Source organism: Colias eurytheme, chromosome 15 (assembly GCF_061535395.1).
Source record: "Colias eurytheme isolate Ceu_HAF_F1 chromosome 15, ilColEury1 Martin Lab GWU primary, whole genome shotgun sequence".
Classification (NCBI taxonomy): domain Eukaryota; kingdom Metazoa; phylum Arthropoda; class Insecta; order Lepidoptera; family Pieridae; genus Colias; species Colias eurytheme.
Genome location: NC_142994.1, coordinates 10069883 through 10092894, shown reverse-complemented (window position 1 = coordinate 10092894; position 23012 = coordinate 10069883). Strand labels below are relative to the sequence as shown.

At 37.5% G+C, this 23012-nt stretch overlaps 1 protein-coding gene across 7 annotated transcripts in view; it reads left to right on the top strand.

Moving 5' to 3' along the window:
* Prosap (SH3 and multiple ankyrin repeat domains prosap) overlaps positions 1-21081 on the top strand; it is a 150750-nt gene extending 129669 nt beyond the window's left edge. For 2 of the 7 annotated variants that reach the window (XM_090110484.1, XM_090110483.1), the window contains exons 12-25: positions 825-946; positions 1326-1426; positions 3127-3331; positions 6214-6319; positions 6711-6824; positions 7392-7484; positions 7846-7941; positions 8239-8368; positions 8823-8952; positions 9346-9487; positions 18249-18388; positions 19087-19185; positions 19911-20035; positions 20455-21081. In XM_090110484.1, coding sequence (XP_089966610.1) covers positions 825-946; positions 1326-1426; positions 3127-3331; positions 6214-6319; positions 6711-6824; positions 7392-7484; positions 7846-7941; positions 8239-8368; positions 8823-8952; positions 9346-9487; positions 18249-18388; positions 19087-19185; positions 19911-20035; positions 20455-21004 — 2153 coding nt within the window. In that variant the 3' untranslated portion in view covers positions 21005-21081. The remainder of the gene's footprint in view (positions 1-824; positions 947-1325; positions 1427-3126; positions 3332-6213; positions 6320-6710; positions 6825-7391; positions 7485-7845; positions 7942-8238; positions 8369-8822; positions 8953-9345; positions 9488-18248; positions 18389-19086; positions 19186-19910; positions 20036-20454) is intronic. The other 5 variants (XM_090110485.1, XM_090110487.1, XM_090110482.1 and 2 more) reach the window with 4 other exon arrangements.
* The last annotated feature ends 1931 nt before the right edge of the window (positions 21082-23012 follow it).

The window sequence follows — 23012 nt, the reverse complement described above, 5'->3', positions numbered from 1 at the left end:
CAGATTTTTACTAGGACAAAGTCTTGAAAACATTTTAACTGGATATTAAAACATACAAATTTACCATATTTTATAAATAATTATATTATAGCATTTACAATTATAAATTTACAATAACATTACAATCTTTTCACGTGAAAAGATATTTATGGTTTTACGTGATATTTGAAAACTTAATTTTTATTTTATCTGATGACACTTTTTCAGATTTTTTTCCTTTATGCTAAAGCAGCGATATTTTAAGGCATACTAACAACCATTGTGATTAATATCATAATATACATTCACAAGTAAATAAAAAACGTCCTTAATGATTAATGACACATAGAATTATTACACAAGGTATTTTATGAATCAAGTCATGTCGTATTAACTTTAACATTTGTCCATTTTTTATGAATATACGCAGTTTACAGCATTTCAGTACAAATTACAATGCTTAAAAACCTCTTTGTACGTTTTAAAACTGTATTTTATCTGAGCGACTATTGATTGTGTAGTTACCAAACTATTAAGAATGTCGTTTCTATACAAAGTATTATAAAAAAAAACACACATTTATTTGACTTCACACAAAACATAATATCACGTTTACCTACATAATATTTTATTATATTTACGTAATTCATTACGTAATACATTACTCTAGCATACATTCCTTACCAATCAGAGATTGCTTTTAAGCAATAAGGCCGCCTTTTAGTACGTATGTGCCGTGTGTTTTCTTTGTATCTTAATTGTAATTATAGTATAGCTTATTTATGTTTGTTATATTATGTACAATAAAGAATAAATAAATAAATAAATTTTATAAAATATTCCAGTAACGGGTTCAACAGACGAGGGCTACCTAGAGGGCCGCGTGCGCGGGTCGGGCGCGAGCGGGCTGTTCCCCGCGCACTGCGTGCAAGAAGTGCGACTGAGACATAATGCGCATTTGCATCAGGTGCGTTATATACATATTATATATTATGCAAATAGATTTTTTTTTATTAGGTACTCGTAAATTGAAAAAATATTTCGGGTAGGCGTACAATGGTACTATACTAACACTACCCAATCGCCCACATTTCTTCCGTCAGAAAATATAAGTGGTCTGAAGGCCCCGGGATCTTGTACTATATAGTTAATTCCGGATTTCACTGTGTTCTTTAACTTTCCAGATACATATTTGAAATAAAATTTCTTTAATAACATACAATTAACCACTCATCCCCATATAAAATGCTCCCCTATATATTATCTTCAAAAGGGATATAATAAATATTTTATCTGACACAATATATTAAATATGTTTTTCCTAATAAAAACACTTAACCTTTCAGGTAGTTGCATCGGGAACAGTCCATCATTCTCGAGTGAGTGGCCGCCGGGAAGTCGGACTCAGTAAAACTTACAGCGCCACCGCTCCTAGAGTTAAGAAAACGTAAGTTTATTTATTTTCGTATTATATACAAATATTGACTGATGACCTCCTGTTTTCACGCACATTAGAGAATTACAAAGAAATTTGACTTATAAGTTCAGTTTAATGCAAATTCTTCACGCACAGAAGTTTAAAACTTGTCCAAGTTTTGTCATAGGTAAGTTAAAAATTATTAACATGAAATAATATACATAAAGGCAAAGGCTGATATTAGATGAATAAATTATGATATCATAGGTTATACAAACATTGCATAGAACAAAACAATGTTGTCAATAATATTATTTACAAACAAGGCATTGTAAAATATTTGGTACGATGTGGTTATGACGGGTGCAGTGCATCAATGTGCTTACCGAGGCATTTTATTAAATTCTAGAGTGGCTATACTGTAATAAGTTACGCATCTACATATTTCGCGAAATGTTTTCAGAAGTTTCTGATATACAGGTTTTTGTGTGTTTTTGACAATCAAAAGCGTTACGTAACAGCCTTATTTTGCTAACTTTCAGTTGCGATTATTTTTGAGTTTTTTACCTCTACGGAGCACGTGTCTGCCAACTTCACGCTTTAACTCTCTTCGATTGCCCACTATTTTTTTCTCTTTTTTGTGTTATTATTATAACTACTGCGAACTTGTACCTTGCCAATATCGGCAACATGGCGATATACACGGCGCAATCTTTATTGTATTGTACGTTATAATATGAATTTTATAAGTTTTGATCATTAATTTTATGATGGAAGGGTATATCGATAACTGTTCACTATAAATACTATAATACACTAGTGGTCCGCCCCGGCTTCGCCCGTGGTACCTACATGTTTAAACTATCCTATCTCTCAAGTTGGATCGAACTGCACATGGTGTCGAATTTTATTATAATCGGTTAAGTGGTTTAGGCATAGAGATCTAGAGAGATGCCAATCGCTTGCGCTGAGTACGAAACCGTGTCTCATAAAAAATTTACGCACACAACTGCAGTAAACAAAATCAAAACAATACTTCGCGTTGTGTGCGTGTCATCACACAAAAATATGAGAGCGACTATTCGTTCGCACACTAGATTGTAAGTGTCGTACGTATACAGCACCGCTACAGTTTGTTCTCTTTTTGTACATATTGCTGCGACACCGGCCCCGCCCCCTAACCATATCTTCCTTTAGTTTCTGTGATCTGTGGGTTTAGGAGTCCATTGAGGACAAACATTGTGACACGAGATTTATATATGTATTAAGATAGGCTGAAAGAGAAATGCTGAAGAGTTTGTTTGTTTGAACGCGCTAATCTCAGGAACTATTGGTCCGATTTGAAAAATTCTTTCGGTGTTAGATAGCCCATTTATCGAGGAAGGCTATAGGCTATATATCATTACGCTAAGACCAATAGGAGCGGAGCACTGCGGGTATAATCACAGGGCACAGCTAGTAACAAGTAAAACCTGTTTATAAGTTTCGATCTATGGTTATATTTTAAACGTATTGTATAAAAATTGGTTGTTTGTAAAGTAGGTTTACGATCGTGATGTTTACGTGATAACGTCTTATTGGTGGCAGCGCTCGAGATGAGACGGGATATCGGTCCGTCTCTCTCTCGTTATACCTGCGATCGCGCTCGTGAGGTTTTGGTGTGACACAAGTTTCTGAACATGTCACCCGACTAAAACGATTTTAAAAACGTTATCACGTTAATATGCCAGGTTCGGCAACACGGAGACGCGCACGGTGGTGCTGCACCGCGCGCGGCGCGGCTTCGGGTTCGTGCTGCGCGGCGCCAAGGCCGCGTCCCCGCTGATGGAGCTGCGCCCGTCCGAGCGCTGCCCCGCGCTGCAGTACCTGGACGACGTGGACGCGGGCGGCGTGGCCGACCGCGCGGGGCTGCGCAAGGGGGACTTCCTCCTAGCGGTCAGACCTCTGTACACACGATACACTATACACTTGATACTCTATGCACATGATATAGCGCTGCAGTACCTGGACGACGTGGACGCGGGCGGCGTGGCCGACCGCGCGGGGCTGCGCAAGGGGGACTTCCTCCTAGCGGTCAGATCTCTGTACACTATACACTATACACTTGATACTCTATGCACATGATATAGCGCTGCAGTACCTGGACGACGTGGACGCGGGCGGCGTGGCCGACCGCGCGGGGCTGCGCAAGGGGGACTTCCTCCTAGCGGTCAGATCTCTGTACACTATACACTATACACTTGATACTCTATGCACATGATATAGCGCTGCAGTACCTGGACGACGTGGACGCGGGCGGCGTGGCCGACCGCGCGGGGCTGCGCAAGGGGGACTTCCTCCTAGCGGTCAGATCTCTGTACACTATACACTATACACTTGATACTCTATGCACATGATATAGCGCTGCAGTACCTGGACGACGTGGACGCGGGCGGCGTGGCCGACCGCGCGGGGCTGCGCAAGGGGGACTTCCTCCTAGCGGTCAGATCTCTGTACACTATACACTATACACTTGATACTCTATGCACATGATATAGCGCTGCAGTACCTGGACGACGTGGACGCGGGCGGCGTGGCCGACCGCGCGGGGCTGCGCAAGGGGGACTTCCTCCTAGCGGTCAGATCTCTGTACACTATACACTATACACTTGATACTCTATGCACATGATATAGCGCTGCAGTACCTGGACGACGTGGACGCGGGCGGCGTGGCCGACCGCGCGGGGCTGCGCAAGGGGGACTTCCTCCTAGCGGTCAGATCTCTGTACACTATACACTATACACTTGATACTCTATGCACATGATATAGCGCTGCAGTACCTGGACGACGTGGACGCGGGCGGCGTGGCCGACCGCGCGGGGCTGCGCAAGGGGGACTTCCTCCTAGCGGTCAGATCTCTGTACACTATACACTATACACTTGATACTCTATGCACATGATATAGCGCTGCAGTACCTGGACGACGTGGACGCGGGCGGCGTGGCCGACCGCGCGGGGCTGCGCAAGGGGGACTTCCTCCTAGCGGTCAGATCTCTGTACACTATACACTATACACTTGATACTCTATGCACATGATATAGCGCTGCAGTACCTGGACGACGTGGACGCGGGCGGCGTGGCCGACCGCGCGGGGCTGCGCAAGGGGGACTTCCTCCTAGCGGTCAGATCTCTGTACACTATACACTATACACTTGATACTCTATGCACATGATATAGCGCTGCAGTACCTGGACGACGTGGACGCGGGCGGCGTGGCCGACCGCGCGGGGCTGCGCAAGGGGGACTTCCTCCTAGCGGTCAGATCTCTGTACACTATACACTATACACTTGATACTCTATGCACATGATATAGCGCTGCAGTACCTGGACGACGTGGACGCGGGCGGCGTGGCCGACCGCGCGGGGCTGCGCAAGGGGGACTTCCTCCTAGCGGTCAGATCTCTGTACACTATACACTATACACTTGATACTCTATGCACATGATATAGCGCTGCAGTACCTGGACGACGTGGACGCGGGCGGCGTGGCCGACCGCGCGGGGCTGCGCAAGGGGGACTTCCTCCTAGCGGTCAGATCTCTGTACACTATACACTATACACTTGATACTCTATGCACATGATATAGCGCTGCAGTACCTGGACGACGTGGACGCGGGCGGCGTGGCCGACCGCGCGGGGCTGCGCAAGGGGGACTTCCTCCTAGCGGTCAGATCTCTGTACACTATACACTATACACTTGATACTCTATGCACATGATATAGCGCTGCAGTACCTGGACGACGTGGACGCGGGCGGCGTGGCCGACCGCGCGGGGCTGCGCAAGGGGGACTTCCTCCTAGCGGTCAGATCTCTGTACACTATACACTATACACTTGATACTCTATGCACATGATATAGCGCTGCAGTACCTGGACGACGTGGACGCGGGCGGCGTGGCCGACCGCGCGGGGCTGCGCAAGGGGGACTTCCTCCTAGCGGTCAGATCTCTGTACACTATACACTATACACTTGATACTCTATGCACATGATATAGCGCTGCAGTACCTGGACGACGTGGACGCGGGCGGCGTGGCCGACCGCGCGGGGCTGCGCAAGGGGGACTTCCTCCTAGCGGTCAGATCTCTGTACACTATACACTATACACTTGATACTCTATGCACATGATATAGCGCTGCAGTACCTGGACGACGTGGACGCGGGCGGCGTGGCCGACCGCGCGGGGCTGCGCAAGGGGGACTTCCTCCTAGCGGTCAGATCTCTGTACACATGATACACTATACACTTGATACTATAATATATCTCTATACACTTGACGCTCTATCTACCTATCACGTGCTACCTACGAGACACTTAATCAATTAGCATCCCACCAATCTGTCACTCCCACTTAACGCTCTCTAAACCGCACCCAACTGACATTAGAATCTACAGCCACATGACTCTTGAACATTTTACCCAGCTGACACTAAGAGTCCGATGCTTTCTACCCACTCTATACCTAATACACTTCCTCTACCCAATTAACAGACGCATAAGACCTATTGGTATTCCAACCACCTACTTAATGATTTGCATCAGCCGCATGACACTTAACCCACCTGACACCATCAACCTGATAATCTCTATCAATATGACACTATCCACGTGACGCTTTTCATATTATACACTTTTTATTTCCATTTCGAATGAACACTTCACACAATACATACAACTGATTTGAATAAAATCCAAATTCAATTCAGTAATCTCTCAATAAGCCCGAAATTAATTTAAATAAACGTAATTTCTATAAATAATTATTTAACATATCCTTACAGATAAACGGCGAAGACGTATCAGGCGCATCCCACGAGCACGTCGTAGAACTCATCCGCAGTTCAGGCGCCCTCGTTTCTATGACTGTAGTGTCACTACATAATCACGGTTAGTTATACTTTATGCACGTTTTAATGTTACTCGATTTTGAGTCATGTTCCAATTTTAGCACTTCATCACATTACCACTAAGTGTACATCGACATTAATTTTGGCCCTGCGACGCAATTTCTTAGGTTACAATTTGCGTACATAAAACGCAAAAAAATTGGTTGTTTGTAAAGTAGGTTTACGATCGAGATGTTTACGTGATAACGTCTTATTGGTGGCAGCGCTCGAGATGAGACGGGAGATCGGTCCGTCTCTCTCTAGTTATACCTGCGATCGCGCTCGTGAGGTTTTGGTGTGACACAAGTTTCTGAACATGTCACCCGACTAAAGCGATTTTAAAAACGTTATCACGTCAAAAAATGTGGTAGTGATATGAATTATCTTCGCAGCGGGTGTTGGTGAGGTGAACAATACATGCACAGTGCCGACCAGCAAGTCGCAGGGTCAACTGTCCACCAGCGGCCGGCCTTACGCCGCCACACTACCACGAAAAGCTGCTGGTGGTATGTAACACTCATGTCAGACGATATTTCATCGTAGTAGATGTCTAACGATGTCTATTTTTAGATTCATCGTAGTAAATGTCTATTTTACGGATTCATAGTTATTTTTTTTCGATATGGTTTTTTCTACATCCGACTCGAAGGACCATTTTTGATGATAGTACCGTTTAAAATGTATTAGTGTTTTTGCATGCCGTTTTAGATTAGTGTATTCTGCTTTCTATATATTTTAAGTTAATATAGATTACAATATGTACCTACTAAAAGTATATAAAAAAATAAAAACACCGATAATATTGCACGTGTAGCAATGAACTTGGGCACAAAAACGCATATTTTGCTTATAAAATATGTATCCAAAGACCCAACAAACAATTTTCTAGTGACATTGCTTTTCTAATAACATTGCTTTTGCACGCAGAAATATCTATTAATTTAAGGTAACTTCGAAATAGGAATGTAATATAAAAAAGATACCGCCTTGGCATATTTTTTCCATTTTTTAAACTTTTCCAAAGATTTGTAATTTGCATGTACGAATAATTTTTTTATGTGTATGTATGGCAGGCCGCAGCCCCGCGCCGGCACCTCCACGGCGTGACCCGCGTACAACGCTGAGCGTGGGCAGAGCAAGAGCCAAATCTATGGTAGCTGGACTCGGTAAGAAGAAATATTTTAACTATTTAACTTTTCAAATATTACTTATATTTTTATTGTGTCAAACTCAAACTTAAACATTTATTTCATAATCAGTCAATAGTCAAAATCAGTTCTAGTAATATAAGTATTCAGTGTATCTTACCTATAGCTAAAATATTACTAACTATTAAAGTTTTTATATCTATTGCGTACTAAAATTATTAAATAATTAACATAAATTTATCATCATTGTCATTTCCTATAAGCTTTTTGTTTTTGGTGTGTACTGAATTATTAATAATATAATGTATCCATCTTTATACCATGTTTATGGTAAATAAAGAATTCTAGGAAACTTTACCGTTTTTTTCTCGACTTCCAGAAAACGGTGGTGAGAAAGAGGAAACATGCGAACCACTCAGTGTCGCTGGAAAATCATCATCTGCTGAATCTGTACAATTACATCCTGGTAGTAATAGTAAGTTTTCTTTAATTTAATGTTACATTTTATCAGTTTTCTGCCAAAAAGAATGTCAAAAAGACCTATTAAAATGTTTCTGGTGCTGTGTTTGAACATGATACAAGTAAGATATAATATAATATTATTAATAATTAATTATTAATAAGCCATCATATACTTATATGAGAACAAATATTAAACAGCAAAATCTGTCGTCTTATCGTAGTGAATATTGTTTCAGGATCAGGATATCTTGAAAACAATTTACAAGACATTTTAAACCAAATTTTACTAAAAACTAACTTAATATTCCAGACGGCACACCCTGTCTCGGTACCCCGGTAGCCCCTCGCACAGCAAGCATCCGACAGCGCCCGGCCTCCTCACGCATCACGGCAGCAGAACTTGAAGAGCTGTTTCAGAGACAGGCGGATGCTGATGCTTCGTATGTTTCTTACATTTAAATTTCGATTTAAATGAATTTTGAACAGCCATTTCTTTATATGAGAATTTAAAAGAAGGAAAATAAATCAGCATTCCAAATTGATATTAATATAATTGTATAGTGTACGTGATAATATCACTTATAAAGTCCAAAACTGATCCTGAAAAGCGAAGAATTAATAAAATTCATTAATTTCATTGTACATCCATCTATTTTTTATTATATGTAGATTTTTGTGTATTATTATATCCTTATCCTTACTAAAATGAAACATACAATAACAAGCCAACCACGCGAGTAACAGTTTTATATGTAATCTATGCTAGTATTGAACCTGATAGTAATCTCGACATACTTTCACTTAAATGAAGGCACCTCCAACCCAAGATGAAAATTTGTTTAAAAGAAATAAACAATTTTTTTGTTTAATTATTTTTATTTACTTTCATTCTAGTGGTGGCAGCGGTGGCATGATGACTCGCAGCGCTTTCCAAGATGGCAGCGGATCACCCGCAGCATCACCCGCACGTCTTGCTTCACGAGTTTACGCGTCTGTTGCTGATATGAAGCGCGCGCGTGCTAAGGTACACGCACACATACATACATTCACATAAATGAGTACACGCATACATACATATACATGCACATGCACGTTGCGCGTAAATATACTCACACATACGCACTGTCTGTAAACACTCACGCTCAAATGCACATATGCACATATGCACTGCACCTACACATGTATATATGCGTACACACTCGCACCCAAACTGACGCATATCAAGAAGTTTCCATAATATCACATACCAAATAATAATTACTTATGATAATTAAAAAAAATACTATGTAGTATTATTTTAAATTAAGAAGTTATTTGCAATCCAAAAGATATGATCAAACCCAATTTTTTGTTACTGAACTAACTGGCAAACAGTAAAAAAATACATAGTTATTACATTTTTATCCATTACATGCAGCTATGGAGCAAATCCGCGAGCACAAGCACGTGCCCGCCCGCAGAGGGCTCGCTGCGGCGCGAGTTCCACTCCACACCCGACCTCGCTGCTGCACTCGCTGCTGCGCCCACTCGCACGCGCTCCAGTCTCGACTTGCACCATGGTAATATACACACAGACACATAAAACTGAAAGAATAGAATAAATTCGCTCTGGCGGGTCACGAGTGGCTGACTGGTCAGGCATTCGCGTGAAAGGATGCAGGTTCGAGTCCCGCCTCGTGATCGATTTTTTTCTATTCTTTATAAATTTATAATACATATACACACATCAACAAGGGATATTAGATATTGCATCAAATATCCCAACATCTATGGAGAATTTTGTGATATTTTAAATGTAAGAATTATAGCTCATTTTAAGGTCTTTAGTAAAGAAAATATTTCATGATTTTTTTTTTAATTTTCATTAAAAATGTCAATTTTATTCACCATAATAGAAACTTGGATAATAAGGATCTTCATTTCTCGTCAGAAAACTATAAATTTTGTCTAAAATGTACATTTGTTTTTTCTTGGTTTTTTCCAAAAATCAGTGTTGTCAAAATTGACATTATTTTACCGACAATCTCGGTAATTTTTACTTAAGGTTGATGTTCCGACCGTCCCTCCATACATTTTTGATTACCTCTAAACACTTAACACAGACACTATTTCTTTAAAACTAATCATTTTATCACTTCTCTATAATGAAATGTGTGCGCGTTCGACCTTTTTAATCAATAATTTACAATATTTACTTAGAAAAACAACAGTAAAATACCGGAAAAATTTGACACTTCTACAGTAGTGTGCGTGACTTTTGCCAAGCAAAACACGACATAAAGCACGACATCTAGCGCATAGACTATATACTTATTACAGATCTAGCGCGTCAATGTCTAAACGAAAGGCGATGTTTAGACATTGACGCGCTAGATGTCGTGCATTCGCGTTCGTTATCTTATGCATAATGAGCATAATTCTAATAAATCAAAGTTCTGTGTAAAAATTGAGTAATTTCATTTCCAATCGTTCAAAGAAAATAACAATAAAATAAAATAAAACTAATGACCTTAGAAACTATGTTTTTTTTTATTTATTACTCATTATTGTTCGTCCGTCGTAGGTCTGTAAACTGTATTGTACACTGAAGGTAAATGGTACTGTAGGTACTTTAGTTCGGCGTCGTCGCTCGTCGGCTTGATATAAAATTACATTCTTGATTTCATTGACACGCGCTATGATTTGCGCGCGGAATTTCTTGTGTTGTGAATTTATTTTTGTATGCTATGCATTTAAATTGATTCAAATTGCAATGTTTCTCTAGTATGCATTTGAGACTATATTGTAAATTGTAATAATTGATCGTGGGTATAGTAATTAATTATTCTAATAACGCAATTAGTAATATATGTATTTTCGGTGGGATTCAAAACAAAAAATTGGCCCGTGATTTTTATGAAATTTCACCACATTGCAAATCACATCAATCATAGTTCGTACACATGTATGACGAAAGTGATTAGTAAGTATTGTGGCTAACATTGACTCATCAGTTCATCACTGAAACCAGTGATAAATCAGTAACTACCTATATCATATTGTGTTTGAATATTTTTAAACAATGATATAAGTATACAATTATTATAAATCGGTAAACTATCAAAGTAATCACAAACTTGCAAACATTGGTAAAATGTCCAGTAGTTTATGAGCCTATTCATTACAATCAAACAAACAAACAAAGTTTTCCTCTTTATAATATTAGTGTAGACAAACACTATGAATACGATCACGAATGCAAATTCGGGGATTTTCTAATTATTGCTAAATAATAATTGAATTCGTTTTGAAATACTCTATAATTTTTAGTGTATAAATAGACATTTATAATGTGGTGCTCATTTTTTTTGTACTGCTAACGCTATTGTAGGTACCTATTTTCGTTGTTTTATTTCAAGTGAACACGGCCATACAATTTTGTCACGAGCCGCCTATGATTGTAGGTACTTTTGTTAGGCTCCTTCGTCGTCCGCGTCGGCTCGAAAGTTCTTGATTTCATTGTCACGCGCTATGATTTGCGCGCGGATTTTCTTGTGTTGTGAATTTATTTTTGTATTATTATTATTTTTTATTTTTTTTTTATTTTATTGATTCAAATAAAATATTTCACTAGTATGCATTTGAGACTATATTGTATTATGTATAATTTATCGTAGGTATAGTTATTCTTATAACGCAGTTATATTTTCGGTGGGACAATTTGACCCGTGATTTTTCTGAAATATCACCACGTTGCAAATCACATCAATCATACACACGTATGACGAAAGTATAGTGGCTATAATTGACTCATCAGTTCATCACTGAAACCAGTGATAAATCAGTATATCATATTTTATTGTGTTTGAATATTTTTTAAACAACGATATATACAATATTATTATAAATCGGTAAACTACCAAAGTACTTCCGAATTTTCAGACAGACAAACAAGTAGTTTGAACACGCAGTTTTCTTATACTAGTAGCAAAAATCAAAACCATAATATTATGTTTACCTACTATAAGTATTTTACTAAAAGTCGAGTGCGTCGAAATCGTAAATAATAATATGTTTTTCACCTTCCTGGTTATTTTCCCATAGTAAATAGTGTTTTAGGTTTGTTGTTGTAGGTAGGAATAATAATAATTATTCTTACTTGTTGGTTATGAAATGTATATTGAAATAATTTACTTTTACAAATCATTAGTGATATTAGTTTTGAGTGAAAATGCTTGGATCAGCATAATATTATATGGTACTTCAAATACATGTTTTGATAAAAAAAACAATAGTGTAATAAAATAAAACTGCGTTTTATTGTAATCAATGTTGACAATTTTAAATTCCAAAATTATTGATCAATAAAATAGTTTACACCAACAAATATAACTTTTATTTTTATAACAATCGTTCATAATATAAACCGTAGCAGGTGGCGTTTTGAAGTTCTGTCTACTCATACAGAAAAATGGAAAACTTGTTTTTTTTTGTAAACAATTTATTACTCATGTTGTTTGGCAACTCGAAGCGTGGTCGTCCGTCGTAGGTACTTTTGTTCGGCGTCGCGTCGTCGTCCGCGTCGGCTTGATATAAAACATTCTTGATTTCATTGACACGCGCTATGATTTGCGCGCGGAATTTCTTGTGTTGTGAATTTATTTTTGTATGCTATGCATTTTAATTGAATCAAATTGCAATATTTCTCTAGTATGCATTTGAGACTATATTGTAATAATTGATCGTGGGTAGGTATAGTAATTAATTATTCTAATAACGCAATTATATTTTCGGTGGGATTCAAAACAAAAAATTGGCCCGTGATTTTTATGAAATTTCACCACATTGCAAATTATATATTATACAATTACAATTACAATTATTATAAATCGGTAAACTATCAAAGTAATTACAAACTTGCAAAATATGCTTTTCCGAATTTTCAGACAGACACACAATTTTATTAGTTTGTTTTAGCAAAGTAGGTACCTATACCTATACGCTTACGTCGCGCGTCGCGTCGTCGAAAACGGTGCGCCCAGAAACAAACATACCTAATTCAGTTACAATCCTTTTTTTGTTCCGTAATTTATTGTATTTATTCTAATACGATTTTTTTTATTCGTCGGCCAGTTCTACTAGGTATAAAAAGATAAAATTGAAATATAATTATTGTAGCGACAGCCATAGGTATTATGTTACTATGTTTTCGTAAATATGTTTTTCACCTTCCTGGTTATTTTCACATAATCTTATCTTCTTATATATAAAAATGAATCGCAAAATGTGTTGGTAAGCGCATAACTCGAGAACGGCTGAACCGATTTCGATAATTCTTTTTTTATTATATCCCTTGAAGTACGAGGATGGTTCTTATAGCTAGAGAGCTAGTTAGTTTAGTTTTAGTGCAGTGGCAGTGTAAATGTTGTTGTTGAGGTTATGTAAATTTAACACTTTAGTTAACTACCAAGATATAAAGAAATGAGGATAGGACACAATAACTATTGGTTGAGGTATTTATAAACTCATAATATACTTTTAAAAAAATCACGTTTTAATAAATTTCTAGAATTAAATTAGAACAGCTGATTCAAAATAGCCTAAAAAATCTTAATAATAATAATTACGCTTCACAGCAAGAAGAAATGTACCATATGTACCCGCACAAAGTCGATATTGTGTTGCCTACCGTTCGACTCAATGGCTAGGGTTGTAACTACCTTTAATAATTATTACCAAACTAATAAACCGAGTGATGCGAAATAACCATAATTCTTTTAGAGTTTGATAAAATGATCAGGCAGGTATTTTCTTTAATCCTCTGAATTCTCGGTTACTAAATTGTATCGTTGAAATTATTCTTAATCGCGTAAATTTAATAAATAATCATATGGAAAACACTTTTCATTTGTTTTTTTACTTTCACGCCCAACTACTATACAATAATTACGTTGTTTCGGTATTTTGACGAGAAAACGCAGGAAACATCCGTTGTATCATTTTAGATAGATTGTATATTTTGTATCTGTAGAATTGAAATCAAAGCTATGTATATGTTGTCTCCATTCTTTTCTTATCGGGTTGTTGATCCCAATGCGAATGCGTCACTTAAATTTTATAAAAGACAATTAAGAACATCAAAAATAAAGTGATACGTAAATATTTCACAGTGCAATATATTATGTAATTAATAATAATTATATATTTATGAAAAAATAATTACATCAGATTTAATAATAGCAATTGTTTTGAATGTACATAATATGAATAAATGATTACATCATAATAGTAATAATCACAATTGTTTTATTTCCCATTTGTTGCAACCCTAGCATATTTTCATGTAGCAGCAGAAGTACCTACACTGGCGGCGCGGCGGCATCGTGCGACATCAAAGGCATTGCCTTACTAGGTAAGTTTATAATGACTCATTTCTTTTATTATATAATTTACGTTTTACTTTTACAGAATCCGATTCAATGGATTATGAAGACGAGTCACACAACGCCATACGATAGTGATGATGAATGAACATTTCAATTTTCAATAAATGCATGCGTGTTTTTTTATGTTGTTTTGTAATTGTTAATTGTTTCTTAAATAAAGAAATAAACTAAATATTTAAATGATGATTTGTTATTTGCAACACAACTTTATATTTGAGATTCTTTACAAATGTATATTTAGTTTTGTATCATCAAATTTATAAATTTTATTCCATAGTTTTCAAAATTAAATGTAAATGACCATAAAAACATTAATAAAGTAAATCATTGATGTAAGGTCAGGGAACGTAATACATATATACATCTGACCATGTAGAAGCTAAGTCTTGTTGACTGCTGAAGTCTGTAAAGTTTTGTTGTCTGCTGAAGTCTGTACGCAATGAAAATGTCTGCCGTTTCGAAAATAAGTTTTTAAGACCCTAATAAATAAAATATATGAATGGCAGATCTGGTCAAATACTTTCAAAATTGTATTTTTTTCAGCACTTTCATAAGTGTCTGCCAGAATGTTATCCGCGTGATAATGGTCTGCCATTGTTATTTTCCGATAGTAATAATAATCTATTTTCAAATATCAAAATGGCAGACGTGGTCAAATGGTTTCAAAGTTCGCCAAAAATTTCCACCTGTCTTACCTAAGCGCGCGCCCCGTCCACCACTCTGGGCTTAGTGACTCCTCATCTCATGTATAGTAGGTATAGGGGAATCAACACACAAAAATCCAGGTCTGGTCAAATACATACAGGTAGCTTTGCGCTAGCTCTCTAGCTATTACTTCTTATGGAGAGAAAACGTAAACATGTACCACGGGCGAAGCCGGGGCGGACCGCTAGTAAATAATAAAATAATAAATAGTGTATTAGATTTGTTATTGTATCTTGTATACCTACGAATAATTATTCTTACGTCTTGTTGGGAAATGTTCAAATACCTACCTATTGAAATAATTTACTGTTACAAATCATTAGTGTTATTAGTTTTGAGTGAATAGGCATGGATCAGAAATTCAGAATATAATATGCTACTAACTACTCAAATACATACATGTTTACACAACAAACACCACTGACCTCTATAACTATAAGTTATAGAGGTCAGTGACCGTCAGTGACAAACACTATGGATACCTACGCTCGCGAATGCAAATTCGGTGATTTACTAATTATTGATACCTAGTCATTGAATTCGTTTTGAAATAGCCTGTACTTTGTAATTTTTAGTGTTATAGACATTTATAAAATGTGGTGCTCATTTTTTTTTGTAATAAATTATCCTGCTACGCTATTGTATTTTCGTTGTTTTATTTCAAGTGAACACGCATACAATTTTGTCACGAGCCGCCTCTGGCCTCTGGGTGAAATCAACCAGTCAAATGATTTTTGTTCTAATTGTATTTTGGTAGTAGTTTGTTTAGAATTTACATTACCATTGTTTAATTTTTATTTTGTATTTGCAGTAAAATAAAAAGATGAAAAACTTCATTAGGTATATTGTACGACACCTCACTCTGAATCGCGCTAGCGAAATTTTTTCGTTACAGAGCACATATACAACTTTCGGACAATCTTCATTGAGGCCGGCCGGCAAATCGAGTATGTCGAGAAACTTCACTTATTCGATGGAGGTATTCCTTCCTCCACAGTTGTGGGACCCCGACGTGCATTGAACACGCAGCTTTCTGATACTAGTAGCTAAAATCAAAACCACAGATATGTCTGTGATCAAAACCATAATAATATTTTTACCTATTATTTTACTAAAAGTCGAGTGCATCGAAATCGTAAATATGTTTTTCACCTTCCTGGTTTTTTTCCCATAGTAAATAGTGTTTTTGATTTGTTGTTGTATGAATAATTATTCTTACTTGTTGGTTATGAAATGTATATTGAAATAATTTACTTTTACAAATCACTAGTGATATTAGTTTTGAGTGAAAATGCTTGGATCAGCATAATATCATATTTGCTACTTCAAATACATGTTTTGATAAAAAAAAAACAATAGTGTAATGTAGGTAATAAAATAAAACTGCGTTTTATTGTAGGTAATCAATTTTGACATTATTTATTTCCCAAAATTACAATAAAATAGTTTACGCCAACAAATATAACTTTTATTTTTATAACAATCCTACTTCCTACTAATGCGAAAGTTTGTGAGGATGTGTATGTGTGTGTTTCACGCAAATACTACTGAACCGATTACAATGAAATTTAGCACACATATAGAACGTAACTTGGACACATTGAATAGGTTTTATCCCGGAAACCCCACGGGAACGGGAACTATACGGGTTTTTTTTTGAAAATGCGGGCGGAAAGCTAATCGTTCATAATAATATAAACCATAGCAGGTGGCGTTTTGAAGTTTTGTCTACCCATACAGAAAAATGAAAACCACAGGAGATTGCCCAAGTGACTATGGCACTTGGTATCGCAATCAAACTTATTGTGTCAAGATGAAATATAGCTCAATTTAAAGCTTGATGTTAGTACTTTTAGATATGATTAAAGTTTTTATGTAAATAAGCCGCAGTTCGCGACAATAAAAATAAAACAATAGTTTTATTCAACACTTCAAAAAACTACTTAATCGAGTTTAAACTAACGATGAACGTTAAGTTTTACATTTATTACATAGGTAATATTTTAATTTACAAGACAAATGTGAAAAGTAAATCGTAATTTAAACATTATTTCAAAATAACATCGAACAATGCGTCGAACACATTCATTTGACATTTCAAATAGAAACTATGACATATGACGTTTGCAAGAGAGATAGATATAGGTATGTGTCAAAACAAAACTTTTACTTTTATTTCTATTTATTCGGTATAATTACAACTTAATAGTGATAAATATGATCATTATAAATACAAATAGGAATTAACAATATCACGAACACGTGACACAACTAGTATTTTACCGATTCCATACGTAGTCATACATGTTTCAAAAGAAAAACTTTTACTTTTACTATTATTTCAATTTATCCGGTTTAATTAAGACTTAATATTGATACATATGATCATTATAAATACAAATAGGAATTAACAATATAACGAATACGTGGCACAACTAAAATTTTACCGATACCACCCGTGGTCATTCTCCTTTGTGGGTCATTTGTAACAGGATGGCGGTTCTACAGCGAAAAAAGAAAAATGATGGTCAGAACGCTGATACCGGATACCTTAAGATACTGTTATATAAAATATTACTAGATTAGATAAAATATTATAGGTAGTATCTTCACCGTGTGTGACGCGCTTTACATTCACGCCATCTAGAGTTAAATCTTTATCATTTTTGTATACGTCTGTGTGTGTAAACGACCCTGTATGCAATGACAGATGTTAAAACGCATAATTTTACCGAATTGGGTGGATTTTAAGGCAATGATATAACATATTTCAATAAAATATAATATTCAGTAACCGCCATGACTATTCCTAGGTTTGATGACTATTCCAATTACGCAAAAACTCAAATAAACTAGAAATGTAGAATTCAGCGCCATCTAGCGGGATATTGGCTGGGAACAGATCGTTGCAATCACCTTAAAATTGAATATGTATATCTTATTGCGTCAAGGTCTTGTGTTCTTTGGAATTGTTCTTAGAATATGTATATTATATTTATAATGTACTTTGTTTTTCTTTTATTTTTTATTAATTGTATTATGTAACTTCCATTACATTAGATTATTTACCTACTTGTTAACTTTCTACTTATTTCACTTAGTTTGGGAGTTGGAACCCACTGTCGTACATTAATTGTAAATCATATAATGGACAAATAAATTTATTTCATTTCATTTCATTTATCCTTAGAGGGCGCAGTCCCCCCACCACCCTCGGGCCCGGCGCCGCAGCCCCAATGCGCGGTGACGTCCACGTTCCGTCCGGCCGCGCCCGCCAAGCTGTACGCCGCGCCGCAGGACCTCGCGCCCGTCGCCTACCGACACCCTGAGGTGCGCGCACACACACACATCGCATAAATCGTTATACAGTATCGATCCTGAGATACCCGCATAAACCCATGTGTACACACCTGTGTGCACATTACTCAGTGTTACCTTCACACATATACGAACACACGCACACGTTATCGAGACCCCAATTACACGCAAGCATATACATACAGAGGCAAAAGATCAGCGCCTATCGACCTTGAAGTGAGACGCTGACATATTCCGTACACAGATACGCTATATGTTTCAGTAGTTAAATAACTTTGTACACATGTTTCTAGTTGCTGGTAATTTTTAAACGTTTCAATTTGTAGAAACCCTAATCAAAAGTTTATCTAAAAAAAAAGACGAGTTACACTCCGGGAGTGCCGGCAGAAGTGAAAACTTGATTATTAACGTTGAGCATGTTTGATATTTTGGAATGGTATCCGTCTTACGCTTTTTCGATCAGGTCACGTGTCCTGACGCGAGTTTAAAACTTTATACCCATTACAGAAAAAGTGCTCAACGCCGCTAAAGAAGTTTTCACTTCAAAAATAAAGCAACATTTACAAATATTATCAAACTGTCAAATTAATTCAACTACTTTTGTGTTAAGCCATATACGTTAACAAAAATATTTATTGCCCTTCTTAATACATTCTATAAATCCAATCAAAAAGCAACTCTATCTCAAGTGCCCACGTCTCAATTTCCAGCAAAGTGTTCGCGGCCGTGCGTGGTCGCGCACGATGTCTGCGGACAGCTCGCACCAATACGCGCAGCCTATTGCCATACACAAGACGTTTGCGAGACAGGTATGAAGATAAATAAATATACTTCTTATGTATTTTGAAGTGAAACTTCTTTATCGGGGTTGGAAAAAAATTTAGTGTAACATTTTTTCGTTACGCGTGACATTTTTCCGTTACGCGCCATCTTTTTTTTATCCCTACCACCGCGTGATTCGACGTATTTCTGTAAAGTTGCATATAGTAAATTATTTTTTGAAAAATAAGGTCATAAAGAAGTTTCCCTTCTTACGTCTGTACACTAGTACACGCACACATTTTTTTTTTAAATATTATTTCTTAATGGTGTCATTAATTTATTCATAACATTATCATCATCATGACTATTTTATAAAATTATTTATTTTTTGGTTATTGTCATCATTTCAACCCACATGTGATATATATATATATATATATATATATATATATATATATATTTTGTTTTTTACCTTAGAACTTTCGATGGGATGATTTTTTTTTTTTATTCATAAAATAATTATTAACATATTCTCTCTTATATATAAAAATGAATCGCAAAATGTGTTGGTAAGCGCATAACTCGAGAACGGCTGAACCGATTTCGATAATTCTTTTTTTATTATATTCCTGGAAGTACGAGGATGGTTTTTATGTAGAGAAAATGTAAATATGTACCACGGGCGAAGCCGGGGCGGACCGCTAGTATATTAATAGATATTAATAGATAACAATGAAATTAATAAAGTTCATAAAATAATTTTCATTTTCAGAATTCAACACCAGCGCCTCCCATCCCCGAGCCAGACTACAGCATGTCGGAATCTGATGAAGAAGAACACAAACACAAGATCGAACCCACTGCCGTCGCGGAAACTAGCGCCAATAGCAATACTAGGTAAGTAATTTATGTTTTTGAGCTTTTTTTGATAATTTGAGAATTTATTTACAGTGTTTTTAATACATTTTTCCAGGATGCCCATGTTTTCCCTTGCTTCAATTTGTATCGAAAATGACGAGGAGATTTACAATTATTTATAATTTGTTAATATATCGATAAAGGTATTTTATTACAAGTTTGTATTGATGTCGGGGGACGCTTATGTACCATTGTGATATAAATATTTTTATTGTCATACATCATTTGTATTTCACGTTGTGGGTGTTATTATTATAGTGTTTTTTTGTGTTTTCATTATCATTATTTCTTATATCAACACAACGGGATAATGTTCGTTTCGTCCACGCCGCTGATACTTGTTTCCTTTTCATAAATTAACACTCGCATAACTGATATGTATTCTATCTCCGTTTCAGCGGCAGTAGCTCGGGCTCGGGCACGATGCAGCACTCGTTCTCAGTGGACGAGATCCAGAAGATCCGCACGCGGCTGAAGTCGTCCCGCTCGTGCGACGAGCTCGGCGAGCGGGACGACGGCGACAACTCGTCGTCCGGCGTGTCGTCCGACCAGGAGCAGGCGCGCCCGCGCCGCGACAAGGTGTCCTTCTGCAGCTCCGTCACCGTCAAGTCGGGCAACGACGTCATCAGCACGGAGCCCGTGCACTCGTCGTCCGAGAGCCTCGCGCCCATGCAGCGCCACAACTCGCTGACGCGCAAGCGGGCCACTGCAGCCTTAGTGCGGGGGGTTGCCCGGGGCCGGTCGGCGGCGGAGCGGCTGGGGGTAGACGTGGCGCGGGCGCCCGGGCGGCGCTGCGCCGTGTCGCTGGCGGAGCTGCCGCCGCCGCCCGAGGAGCCGGGCGAGGCGCTGCCCGCACTGCCCGCGCTGCCCGTGCTGGCGCCGCCGCCGCAGTTCAGCGACCGCGTGCGCGTCGTCGCCGCGCTGCCCAAGCTCTCACACCCCATGTAGGCGCTACGCCCCGTGCCCCGTGCCCCGCCGCCATTGAGTTGCTATGTACTAGAGAGGACATCGCTACTACTCTATATTTTATAACACGAGTTAGAGTCAATCGTCTCAAACTCAATTTTTTTTTTTGTTACATTAATTGGTTTTAATTTATAAGTAATAGAGGGCAGAATATCTACCTCTACAAAGTGTATGACTCACTAGCCGGCCCGCGCCGCCACGCTTGTCTCACAGATTTTGTTCGTGGTGCCCTCTCTAGTAATAATACCTCAATGCCCGCCGCACTCTATAATATTCTAGAATGTTCTGGAACGTGAAGTTTCACTGCTCAATTCTGGAATATACTATTTACGTATATTGTACCTTGTCTTGTTTTACAATTTAACAAACTGCGTAAAAACCTTTATTATAACGATTAATGTTATAAACGATAAACCTTCAATGATCACTATGTTATTTAACTTATTGAAATTTATATCCAAAACAACCGTGAAAAATAATATTCATAGTAAGTAGTATATTCTAGAATTATTTTGTGAAATTCATATAAATAGCCCAAAATAACAATTTCGCCATTCCTATGTGTAAGAGATAAGGGCAATATACATCTATTTGATGTAAAATATTTCGACGTACTCAAATGTGAGGAAATAAATCAACAAAACTATTGTAACACACGAGTGTGCGCGTGAGACATTTAATAATTTGATGAACGTAGATTTTGTATAGGAAATTTAGAACAGTTGAATTATTGAATGCCTTCGACCAGTGTTGAGGAAACTTAAATTTGTACACAGTTTTTCAAACTAAATAAATGGCTACTGAGGATTGTTCTTTAATCTATGTTTTTAAATAAAACTTTCCCAACACTGGGACAAGCGTCACCACACTCGAATATTCTGGTGCCAAATTTTAAGCGCTCCATAACAGGACGCTATCGATTTTTCACTATTTTTCATAATATGCACTGATTTAATGAATACGTGAGCTACGTTTGCTAGGTGTCGTTCTTATGAACTAGTTTAGTGTTCCGCGGGACCTAGGCCTTAGCTCGTCCCGCGAACGAGAAGCGATACTTTTTTGTAATCAAATGACTAAATGAAACCAAAGATTTATAGTATTTATTGTTGAGGAGTTAACATTGATATAGTCGAAACTAATTTTTATACATTCCCTCGTAACTAGTGTAACGCCGCGCCGATTCGGTTCGAACCGTTATTTATTCGTAGCGAGCGACGGCCGTTCCCTTATTTATGTTCGTTATAAAAATCATAAATGTATATTTAATTTCTACTACAACCGTGTGCCATCGCGTCTTTGATGTTTTAAATATTTTTATATATATTTGTAAATATTTAACGAGAGCTACGATATCAGTCGAGAGCGGACGAGCGTCAGACAAAAAGTATCCGGCCATCAAAATATATTGAAATTGAGAAATATAAGCACGATGATATATTAGAGAGTCCTATTGCGTGAGACGCGGCGCGTTTGTATTCCGATGCTTTATCCGTTCCATTGTATATTACATTTTTATATTTAACTGCGTACCGTTGCTTTCGACCGCCGCAGAGCCGCTCGTGCGTGTAGATGTAGGCCAACGAAATCTTTAGACCGTCGATATTAGTTTTTATATGAGTATTAAAACGAGTTAAACTGCATTTTTAGATCGTCTACGTAAACGTGTTGAGTCAATTTTCGCAACGAAAATTTACAAAACTGTTACTCATTTCTTAGGTGCAATTTCATTCTCGAGAAGCGTATACCAAATTCGTTATTTAGCAAATTGATTTGGTGAAGCCGATCTCGCTCCCAGCCTATCGATACGACTATTTTATATTTTTTAGCATTTCAATATAATTTTCAGTTTTCAATGTTTGCAATGTTATTTGATTTTGTTCGTTAAAAAGTGGGGAATTGCGGTATACTTGATGCATAGAGTTGGGTACAGATAAATACGGTTTTTATAAAACTATTGACTTTTGTAACACAAATGGGAATTGATGCCGCG